The sequence below is a fragment of the Globicephala melas genome, chromosome 9 (assembly GCF_963455315.2).
Source record: "Globicephala melas chromosome 9, mGloMel1.2, whole genome shotgun sequence".
In the NCBI taxonomy this organism is placed as follows: domain Eukaryota; kingdom Metazoa; phylum Chordata; class Mammalia; order Artiodactyla; family Delphinidae; genus Globicephala; species Globicephala melas.
In genome coordinates this window covers 58,026,274-58,038,664 of record NC_083322.1, presented here as the reverse complement: position 1 = coordinate 58,038,664, position 12,391 = coordinate 58,026,274, and the positions used below count along the sequence as shown (strand labels likewise).

Sequence of the window (12,391 nt, the reverse complement as noted above, 5' to 3'; positions counted from 1 at the left end):
GCCAAAAACTAAATTAAATAAATAAATAAATAAATAAATAAATCTTAAAAAAAAACGGGTGGGGGACAAATTTGGTTTGACGACCTCAGTTCTAGAAGACTTGTACTGATTATCTAGAGAGACATACTTATTAATTTGTCCAAGAACCTTATTAATATCAATTATATGCATATACTTTACTAGGGGCCATGAATACAAAGATGAATCAGACAAGTGAGAAAACTCTGGCTCACACTTGACAACCTGATCACTTATTATCACACACAAAGTGACAGAAGCAGAAGTAACTGTGAAAATTTCTGTGGGACAGAGAGAATAATTCACTTTGCCCGGGAATGGGGGGTGTGTGCAAAGGGTCCACTAAAGGAGGTGAGATTTAAGCTGAGCTTTGAAGAAGGACCAGAATTTCCTGGAGTGGCATGTTACGTATGAAGTTTGTACTTGTGAGTACAAATCCCATTCTAGTTCCTTTATTAAGGAGCCAGTGAGTTGTAAGAACCACACACATATAAACACATACACACAGGTAAATCAGGCTAACCACACTTAACCTCTGTTGAGTCCTGCTCTGAATAGTCGATTCATCTCACATGGCAAAGAACTCAAGGATTTCACAGAATGTAAAGAGTCTTGACTGATAGGTTCCTTTGCTATCTTTCAAGGTGCAACAGAGCCTGAGAGTGGAAGGCAGAAAGTACAGGGGCTTCCTGGTTATTGATGGTGGTGGTTGTGTGGTGTCAGAGAGACAGGGTCTGTCACCAAACAAACAAGCAAGCAATAAATCAAAGAGAGAGAGAGAAACAGAGACAGAGAGACAGACAAACAGACTCTAGTCTGCAAACTCCCTGCAGGAAAGGATGGAATATTATCATTGCATATTCAGCCTTTAGCACAATGCCGGACGCAGAGCAGGTGCTCAATAACTATTTGTTGAATAAATACATGAATGAATGGATTAATACTAGTGAACATGGAAGGCACAGGAAGCTCGTCAAGGCTGGAAACTTTTATCAAGGGAAGGAAAGAAAGTGAGGCACTGCTTTCATCTGGTCATAGTTAATGTCTAATAATGGTTATCATACTAGTAACTATTTATAAAGTTAATACTTTATAAAAGCTCAATTAATTGCTCCTTTCTAGTTACCCAGAAGCATGATCAATCCAGGAAAATTAAAAAAATGGGAAAGCTTAAGAGTTTGTCTCTGGAGAAGAAACTACCCACCCCGTATTTCTTGGTCCTGCTTACTACAGCTGGAAGCTTAATCCCAAAGAAGAGGCAGTAGCAAGCAAAGGAGGTATTGGAGAAAAGATGGAATGCTCACATTTTAATGCTAATCACTGCTAACCACATTTTGCTCTATATTACTGCTAATGGACTGTGAAGCACAACTCACATCCATGTAATACTTCTCCAATTTGAGATGAAACATTTGCTTTTAGAAGGAAAAGGAAAAGAGAAATAATCTAGACAAGATGTAGCCACTTTTAAAAAATTTTAGTCAGATTTCATGTGTGAGGCATCCACTCTCCGACTATAAAGCACTTTCTTTCAGACAGCTAAGTTATGCCTTATAAACTCAAACAGTGGACTACAAAGTATTAACCTATATTTCCAAAATATATGCCCCTGCTCTTTTGCCTTCTTATGAACCAAGTAAGGTCTATACACATTTTTTTTTCTTGAGGAGATGACAGAGGGCTTCACACAAGTATATTTCTATAAAAGTGCCATTACAATCCACAATTTAGGTTAGTTAATGTGAGTTTCTGAAGCCTTCATTCTTTTGAAAGTAGGTCAAAATCACAGTGTAAGTCCTTCACCAACTTTACAACTGCTTTTGATGAATTAGCAGGCTTGACATATTTTCTCTTGCCTCCGCTAGTATCTTGTACTCCCTAAGTACTTATTTTTTACCTTAAAACGTCTTCTGGAAGACTTGTGCTTAGGACCAGTCTGTGGAAGATAATTCCAGCAAATCAATAGGCTCAGGGAAGGAAACCAGGGAAAATATCAGGGATAAAGCTATGACACTTACTAAGAGTTACAAAACAAGGTAAGCCTCCACCATCAACTGTATTTCTATGTTCAGGATGTATTTGTAGAAAGATTACAACTTTTGCTCTGGTAGAGATAAGTGCGCATGGACTTTTCAGTGTAGTGATGCACAATCGTATCTGTAATGAATGAGTGTGTCCCACATCTTTGCTAGCACTGGTTGGTGGAAGTAATCTGATGGGTATCTAACTCAAATGACTATTTCTCTGATCACTAATGAGGTTGATCACCTTTTCATATTTTATAAGTAACATGAATTTTCTCTTCAATAAATTGACGATTTATTACCTTAGCCTATGCTTGACTTAAAAAATTCTTCGAAGCTACTTGTATGTTAGACATATAGAGTCTATCAGTTAACTTTGTATATATATTATTGTCTACTGAAATCAAGAGTATTTTATAAAATAATTTTAGAGTTTAAAGGAAAAACAATAAAATAAACACCCATTTCATTTCTCACCCCACTCCCATGAAGTTTATACCTAGGAAGTCCCCAGTATATTCTCTTCCATTTTCGTTCCCTGACACTCCTCCCAAGTAATTAACTGTCATTCCATTTGTAACCTCAACATTTTGTTTGTGTCTCTAAATAATCTGCTAGTTTTGTGTGGCTTAAGATTCACTATTCAGTATGATGTTTTGTCATTGCTCTCTGGTGAATAATCTTATTTAGATGATTTTTTCCTAATACCTTCTTTACTTAACAAGTTTTTATAGGAAATGTCTGAAAAATTATATCAAATTCCTTTCAATGTCTATTAATATTATAACACTTCACTTTTCCATTGTTGATATGATGATTCATACAGTTAGATTTTCTAATGTTAAACCATCCTTACATTTCCATAATCAACCCTACATGATTATGGAATATAAGTAATTTTCACTCCTGGATTTAATTTACGAGCATCATATTTAAAATGAATCTACATTTAGATTTTATATAAGATTTTCTTATATAATAAGAAATAAGATATATTTCTTAAGGTATAATAAGATTTTCTTCTTCCACATGATCTTTACTAGTTTTTAAGACTCTAGCTACATAAAATAAATGAAAAACATCTCCCGGAATAATTAACATAAAATAGATGCTCTATTTTATCTTTTCCTATCTATTTTTTTTATAGGTGAGTCAGAATTCAGTTATAAAACCACCTGGGCCCAGTACCTTTCTAAATGGAAGCTATAAAAATATATTTTATATTTCTGTACTTATTGGCTTATTCAGGTTTTCTTTTTCTTAGACCATTTTGAGTACTTTATATTTTGGTAGGAAATCCTCTATTTCCTCTAGATTTTCAAATCTGCCATAGAGTTGGCGTGCTATCTTAAAATTTTTTTTAACCTCTGTATCTCCTTTCTCATTTCAAATGCTGTGGGTGTTTTTGGTTTCTTTATTTTTTTTCTTAACCTGTCCTTCCAGGGGGCTATTCACTTTTACATAGCTTTGCTGTGTTTATTTTGTGGAGGTGTTAAGAGTAGGCTTTTCATGTTAATAAAAATTCATTAAACTCAGCTTTTATCTTCATTATCCCCTCCTTTCTATTTTCTGTTTTTTGGTTGTTCTTTCCCTTTATTTTGAATATTTATTTTATTTATTTTCAGTATTTATTTTTTACAATAAAAGCATTTAAAGCCATACATTCTCCTCTGAGCACAATATACTCTGACTACCGATTCAACTTTTGGAAATTTATTCTACAGAAATGAAAGCATCAGCATACAAGAATGTAAAGCATCAGAATGCTTATATCTTTTTCACAGTGGTAAGCAAACAAGCAAATAAACAACAACAACCTACCCCCACCTGGGATACAACTTAAATGTCCATCAATACTACAAGGATTGCCTCAGTTATATTATCGGCTCACTATAGAAGATTATCTTGTCATTTAAATTTGTGTATATTGCCCCAGAAGGATGTCCATAAAATATTATCATGTGTATAACAAAACTGCAGAATGTCATTTGTAGAATTCACTTTTATAAAAAAAAGTATATAAAACAAAACACACACCAGAAATTATTTTTGTTTATATATATATATATATATACACATTTGTTTAATATACATACGGACACACAAACACACCATATATATCTATGTGCATTTCAGATGTGAAAATAATATAACCAAATCTTCTTGGTTACTTTAAAGGAACACATCAGATGTGGTAGGAAGAGAATGAACCTGTTCTTTATATATCTCTGCATCATTTCACTTGTTTAAACAGGAATTTATTACTTCTATAAATTAAAGCCCACAATTAAAAGGACAATAATCTATTGACACTGCTATGAAATTCTGATGCTAATTCTAGGAGCATATTTTCAAATTTATTGACTAATCTCCCTGCATTATCTTTATCATAGCTTTTCTATCACATTCTTTGCAATATAAATTACTGTGAAAATTTCTTCTAAATAAAAACCAATTAATGGGTTAAGACCTATATTGTTTTCACTTTCATATATACATATTTTTTCTAAATGATTATGTTAGTAGTTATCGAAACTATGGGCTACTATTACACAAAATCTCTCGAAGGCCTCCTGAAGAATTTCCTTCAATAGTAAACTTGTAGAAAGCTGAAGAAGTGAGATACTAATCAGGTAGGAAAAGATTTAAAAAAAGTAAAATAAAGAGAGAAGGGTGTTCTCTTATCCCATAATATAAAAGGAATGCAGTATTAATTATTAGCTATGAAAAGACACAGGCCTTTGTTTTTGTTGCTTTCGTTTTTTGAAAAGAGCCGTTTTTACGTGGCACAAATTGAGGTGTTAGTGAAGTCAGACAAAACAGAAGCTAAACAACAACAAAATCAACGGTACCTTTTTCTTGTAGTATTTTCTTGGTGGTGGCTTGATGGTGGCAAGGAGATTCTTCCATATCATGATCAGATTTTGAAGGAGAGGAGAATGACGTGTCTCCCCCAGTAGAGGAGGAAGGCTCCCTTTCTGGGTGCAGGGGTCCCTCTTGAAATTCAGCTATGTGGTCAGACGAGAAGGGCACACTGCCAGCCACTGGAGTGAGGGATGAAGCACCAGAATCTGATTCTGGAGAAGTTCTCAAACCCTTGGGCAGAAGTGATTTGGTAATGTGCATGTGGTTATAGAAACTGTTTGAAGGCTGTTGGTATAAGAGATTATAAAGGAGGTTATGCCACTGAGCATCAGTCCCATGTGATACTTACTTTGAAATCAGATGGACCTTTTTTTAGTAAATCCCTATGAAAACCCATTTTTGTTGATTTACAGATAAGACTACATAGTTCACAACAATTCACCATATTACCTTTGTAGCTACCACAGATACCTAAGACATACAGAAACAATGACTTGTACACTCATTATTTACCATCAGATAAAACCAACAGCTGAATATCAAAAGCACCATCATGAAATATGACAATATGGATAATGCTCTTGGTTATTAGTTCATCAAATGAGTACAGAAAGAATTTGAATTACAACGATATATCGAGGTGAATAAGAATTTAGGAGACAAAGAAGTGAACTATTCCAGCTGTTTCCAACTAGAATACAGAATATGGCTGCAGGAAAATCATTATCTTCAATAAGCTGTAGGAACAAGGATACAGCCCAAACTCACAAGTCAGAAAGCGGTCAGGGGCACTCACCTTTCGCTCCAGACTGTCCTCGCCATCTGTTGAACTGACACTATCATAGAGTCTTGTCCTAGAGGGCCTCTGGCGTCTGTTCTTCACGGAAAGCTGGGCCCGGGTTTTCAGTGCTTTTGAATCCAGGCGTTCTGTCTCTGGGACTGCTTCATTAAAGTCTAAGAAAAGAATATTGCAAAATAATCTGTGAAAACTTTGGAGAGGACTGACAGAGACCATAGACACTGATAACAAAATCTCAAGGTTATCAGTAATACCAGGCAGGAAACAGGTGACAACCATGGCGGCCTGTCTGGTAATAGAGGTAACAAAGAAACCAGTGAGATTTAGGAGAAATGTACAAAGCCTAAGGGAAGAAACGAACACTAAAGATGACCAAGTCAACAACAAAAATCTAACATCCAAAGCCCATTAAAACCTTTCTACAACATAACTATTAAAAACACGCACTTGTATTTATTTATTTACAAGAATGCATGCTGGAGTGTTGGATGAACAAAGATACAAGAAGGTGTATCAAAGTTGGGAGATCTTAGAAATCAAGGAAAAAAACTAAAAAAGTCAGGTGCCAGGTCAAGAGCAGATAACAAAAGGTGACCATCAGCATAAATGTTCTACAGCAAAAGTTACCAAGACTGTAACTGTCAGGACTGTACCATTTTGGTCTTAATATATTTTTTCCCACCCAAAACAGAGTTTCTGAAAATTTAGCTTGTGCTTCTTTGAACTCTCTAGAAAGACCAGCAAAGAACTTACCTCAACAGCAAATTTAAGATAGCTGGGGAAATAAAACAAGGTCGGGCTATCCAAGCAAACCAAAAACAAAAAACAGGTAAACCACCACAAGTACTTAATTTACTAGTATTATGGATGAAGTATAATAAACTGACCATTGATAGATGGATGGATAAAGAAGACGTGGTGTGTGCGTGTGCATGTGTGTGTCCACAACAGACTATTACTCAGTCATAAAAAAAGAATGAAATCTTGCCATTTGTAACAACATGGATGGACCTAGAGGGTATTATGCCAAGTGAAATAAGTCAGACAGAGAAACACAAATACTGTATGATTTCACTTATGTGTGGAATCTAAAAAAGAAAACAAATGAACAAACATAACAAAACAGAAACAGAGTCTTAGATACAGAGAACAAACAGGTGGTGGCCAGAGAGGAAGGGATATGGAAATGAGTGAAATAGGTGAGGGAGATTAAGCAGTACAAGCTTCCAGTTACAAAATAAATGAATCATGGGCATAAAATGTACAGAGTGGGGAATACAGTCAACAATAGCATAATATCTTTGTATAGTAACAGATGGTAAACAGACTTACTGTGGTGATCACTTTGTAATGTATAAAAATATCGAATTGCTATGTTGTGCAACAGGAACTAACATAGTGTTGTAGGTCAATTATACTTCAAAAAAACCCCCCAACCAACCAAACTCACAGAAAAAAAGAGATCAGATTTTGGTTACCAGAGGTGGGGGTGGGAGAAGGGGCACTTAGATGAAGGTAGTTAAAGGTACAAACTTCAGCTATAAGATAAATAAGTACTAGGGATGTAATGTACAACATGATAGATATAATTAACACTGCTGTATGTTATATATGACAGTTAAGAGAGTAAATCCTAAGAGTTCTCATCACAGGGAAAAAATATTTTTTTCTCTTTTTCTTTTACTTTGTATCTATGTGAGATGATGGACATTGACTAAACTTATTGTGATAATCATTTCATGATTTATGTAAGTCAAATTATTATGCTGGGGCTTCCCTGGTGGCGCAGGAGTTGAGAGTCCACCTGCCGATGCAGGGGACACGGGTTCGTGCCCCAGTCCGGGAAGATCCCACATACCACGGAGCGGCTGGGCCCGTAAGCCATGGCCACTGAGCCTGTGCGTCCGGAGCCTGTGCTCCGCAGCGAAAGAGGCCATGACAGTGAGAGGCCCGCGTACCGCAAAAAAAAAAAAAAAAGAGCTGAAAAGTTAAAAGAAATACCGTCCCCCAATTTCCTTTTATTAACTTTTAAGTTTATATTCCAAGTTATGTGTATGCGTCTTTGTCTCATTTTGTTTTTCTTGGATATCTTCTCTCCCCACCAGAAACTACACTGATTTTTCAAAGGGAAGTGTTTAAGTCTTTAAATAAAAAGACTCAAAGAAAAACAGAGTGAAGTGGAACACACACAAAATGACCTGGTAAAGGCTAGAGGGAAAAACCACTGTAGTTCTCTTTAGTCTGCCTCTCCCCACCCTTAATCTTGCTGCCCAGAGTCTAAGTCAGGACTCAAAAGTTGCAATTCTGAAAGGGAAGAGGGTAGGTTACCCACGAACACTGGCTGAATAGGCACTGGCTGAGGAAAAGTGTTCCCCTAGTTGAATTTATTTGGAATGCTATTGCTCCTTACATTTGCATATGTAGCCGCTCCTTAGAAATAATGAAGTTTGGTCATTAACCCTATTTTACCTTTTCAGAGCAGCAGTCATTAAATGAAGTCATGATGTTCAAGAAATTAATGATCAAGTGCTTCTTGGATTTAAATTATTAAGAATAAAGCAAATAACTGAGCTGTAGAAAATATTAATATGTACTGATATTAATAGAGTAAAACAATTTCTCACAATAGCATTACCCCCAGGAAATTCTTTTCACAGTATTAAATATTATGAAGTATTATGTTCTAAATATATTATATTATAAAAGCAAAACAAGGAAGCACCTCAGGTTGTACCTTTCTTACCTATGGAACTTAGCACTTGGCATATGGTTCTAACAAATAAAATTAAATATATTTTTCCCTGAGAGGTACATCCACTGAATAAAAATATGTACAGGCTTGCCTTTTCATTTCATTTGCCTTTTCTTTCTTGAAAGAAAAGTGGATATTCAGAAAAGTCAGACCATTCAAGTATATTTAAAGACAGCTAAATATTTTCTATCAGTAGTCCCTTTATTTTTTACATGTCAATGAAGAAAAAATAATCTCCTTGATCACTTTAATTTCCTCTTTTCAATAAAATCTGAACTTGTAGCTGCCCATTAGGAGTTGTGATAATTGGGAGAGAATCAACTTCACCAGCTCTTGTTTACATATAAAAAGTGGAAATACCACATGGAGGAATGCAATAATGTAATTAGATATACTGCCATATACACACATCTTACAAATTATCTATCTCATATTTAGACTGTACATTTTATAACACCAAGCACTGTCACATACATCATCTCATTTGTTCCTCACAACAGCCCCAAGAGACAGAGCAGACAAGTATATTTTTTCCTCTCCTGAAGCTCAGAAAATTTGACTGTCTTGTCCTCATCCACATATCTAGTTTATGAGCTGCCGTGACTACGTATTCTAGTTTTCTGACTCCTAGGCCACTAGTCTGTACATACCAATTTAGCTAGTGTTCAACAAATTATTAGAATAAGATTTTAATGCAATTAGAGTTCAGTGTGTTCAGCTGTCAATTCACAAATGATGTGACTAGTCTAGAAAATTCACTTCTCCAACATGTTATTATGAAATGTTATTAATCTTCCACATTCGTGGAAGAGCATAAAAAAGGAAGACGTTGAAAACTATAGAAAAACTATTTCTCGGATGATTTCTTCTTTGGTTTAGTAACAACTTTGGTTACCTGGTGACAAAAATAACCAAGTAGGAAGCTCATTCTACTTTTGTAAACATGGTTCCTTTTGCAATAGAGACCTAACTCTGGAGGACCTAGCATAGTATACAACATCCAGGATTGCAGTAGCTACCTCATCACTAGGTGCTAAACAAACAAAGTGAGGGAACGTGAGAACTGCTTATCAGCAGGGTTGAGAGTAGAGAGAATTATTCTGGGGCTTCTGCCCCATTACTGTTCAGTAATTTGCCTGGTCCTGGTGGTGTTGGACAACCCCCAAATGGCAATCTTGTATGCTTGCTTTATCATCAGCTAGCACTGACTGGGTGCCCACCGCTGGAGCGCACACATGTAATGATACCTATTAAACATGAAGTTAGCTGGAGTCTGAGAATCAGTGGTTTAAATCCATCATCCAAGTGGCCAACAACTCATCACACCCAATTAACAATTTTTGAGGGCCTGAAAACAAAGATCTCAGGGCCTCTTTATAGCAGTGATTAATGGGTTATAAGTCAGTAATCTGTATTCCCATCCTGAGGAAAAAAATTTTTTTAAGCTTTATAAAACTGGAATGGAGCTAAGGACTTTCACTTCAACAACTCTTATACCAGAAGGAAGTTGGAAGAAATGGCTGTCCAGAGGAAGCAACTACTAAAGACACCGCAAGTAACAACCCCCTCAGGAGTATTAGTGTGAGAGAGGAGGAAAATGTGTACAGGATTATGCTGCTGGGTAACTAGAAGGGTGATCTAATGACTACTAGAAGCTATATTTTTCTATCATGTCATATAAGAATCAGAACACTATAATTCAAACGAACCTTAGGGATTCTGGCCCAGCCTTTTTTCTCAGGTAGGAAAACCAAGGCTCCCAGGTCACTAACTTGTGTACTGACTTTATCACAGTTAATCTGTGGAAGACTGGATAGAGCTCAGTCCTCAGAATCCTATCCTCTTTCTAGAAGGACACTCTCAAGTCTGAAAGTAAATTTCACAAGTCACCTTCCACCTTCTTCGAAACTTCTTTTTAGTCTTACTCTACGTTCCAAACAAAAATACATGTCAAGGGGTAACTTTGCACATTCCCAGAAGGATATAGCATCGGAAGAAAAAATAAAATGGAGGGATTTTATTTGACTTTGTATTTATCCAAGGAATAAAATTCTTACATAGAAAAATTAGCTGTCACTTTTGTGGATGATGATGTGGCAGGAGAAATCCAACTGGGTCAACATTTCTAAGTTATGAGCTGCTCAATGTAAGGGCTTCGGTGGCCATGTTCTCTCACTGTCAATCGTTCTCTACAGAGATCTTAATCAACAGAATAGCATAACACTACTTTCATAAACGCAAGACCCTGGGTTCTTCCTCTACCCCTTGTCTCCAGTGTACCTTGTTCTGCTGTCCATTAGAATTAGAGGAAAACTTCCTTTTCCTCTCTCCTTTCTTCTCTGTTCTTTCTTTCAGACCCTCCAGACTCTGAAATAGCCTATCTCTGACCCAAATGCAGCTAGAAATACAAAAGAAGAGCAGATACAAGTGGATCAATAAATACAGACAGACAAATGCAGAAAAGGTATGAAGTAGCTAATGATAATGCAGGTTTGAGTGGGTGGGACTCCACCTCAGTACACCTGCATTTTAAGTCTAGCTTCAATATTGCTTCACATTGGATCCTTTAAAAGAAGTTAATGGATTCGATCACAATTTTAGCAGCTGTTATAAAAAGTGTTCTGTGAAATTAGGATGTTATAGATCATATCACACAGAGACCAGTTCTCTACAGTAATGCTCTGAGTCATTCAGTTTTTTCCCTAGATTGACGTTATTTTTTGACGTAAATGGAATGCTGCTCACAGATCAGACATAGGCTGCGAGGGAAGTAGGGGAATGGTGCAGCATAACAATGGGGTCTGCTCCACATTCTTACGTTCATTATTCTCCTCAAAAACAGTCACACACACCTTATACCATCACACTGCCTGGCTTGTGCTATTATCAACCGAAATGCCGAGCATAATGAGGCACTCGGTGGCATCTTTAAACTTGAACAGTATCTGCATATCGTTCAGTCACTGCAAGTTCACAAAAGATGGACTCATGGGGCTTTGGGTTGATACACACCGCATTCAGAGGTAGGCTAATGTACCTCAGAGAGGCGGTGTACAATAGTTGCCGTGAGAGGAGACCTGGAGTTAGTCTTCCTTGAACAGAATCCAAAACGGTGGCTCTGTCACTAAATTGGGCAATTCCTCTAATCTCTCTTTCCCTCAGAATCCTCAGCTGCTAAAATGGGCATGATAATAACAACATAATAATAACTGCATTGTCATGAAGACTAAATGCATTAAATAGATATACAAATGCTTGAAAGAGTACATTATAAGCACTCAACAAATGTCTTTATTTACTGACATAAAAAGATTAGCAAGATATTCTTAAGTGACTAAAGCAAGGTGCAGAACAACATGTATATTCATTTTAAATATTAAAAAATCCCAGCAACATAAAATACATTTTTCCAACGGTAAATATATGCATATAACTGCATAGCAAGCGAGCTGGAAAGATATACTTCATACTGATAATGGTGGTTACCTCCAAAGAAGATATTAGATTTGGAGATGTTGGTCAACAGGTACTTTAGTCTTATTTGTAATGTTAAATTTGTGTTTTGTTTTTTTTGCATTAGGTATTAAAAAAAGTCTATATATTACTTATGTAGTTAAAATTAATAAAAATGAAAAAACACATATTCAGTAAATTTACTTTTACAGACATCTTAATTCCATTCTAATCTGATAGCTCTAGTGTTCTAGGACTCAGGATTATCAGATGTTGGTATCAGCTCAGGATACTCTGTCAAAATCCCTGTGACTGTCAGCCTGCCCTATGTGAGATGGCTGTTCTTTCATCACATCTATGGAGACCGTTTGCCTGCCTTGCTATTTCACTGCCAGGTGACTGGGACTAAATAAGGGCCCTATAGTTTAGCTTCCTTCCAGTTACTACTTTGTTTCAGTATTGTACGGGGAGGATGTACTG

The 12,391-nt window shown here is 36.3% G+C and overlaps 1 protein-coding gene across 11 annotated transcripts in view; it reads right to left on the bottom strand.

Moving 5' to 3' along the window:
* Positions 1-12,391, bottom strand: part of PPP1R9A (protein phosphatase 1 regulatory subunit 9A) — a 327,785-nt gene that overhangs the window by 29,612 nt on the left and 285,782 nt on the right. For 7 of the 11 annotated variants that reach the window (XM_060304610.1, XM_060304615.1, XM_060304611.1 and 4 more), the window contains 2 exons: positions 5,704-5,861; positions 4,895-5,192 (listed from right to left, as the gene is read on the bottom strand). In XM_060304610.1, coding sequence (XP_060160593.1) covers positions 4,895-5,192; positions 5,704-5,861 — 456 coding nt within the window. The remainder of the gene's footprint in view (positions 1-4,894; positions 5,193-5,703; positions 5,862-12,391) is intronic. The other 4 variants (XM_070046346.1, XM_070046347.1, XM_070046348.1 and 1 more) reach the window with 2 other exon arrangements.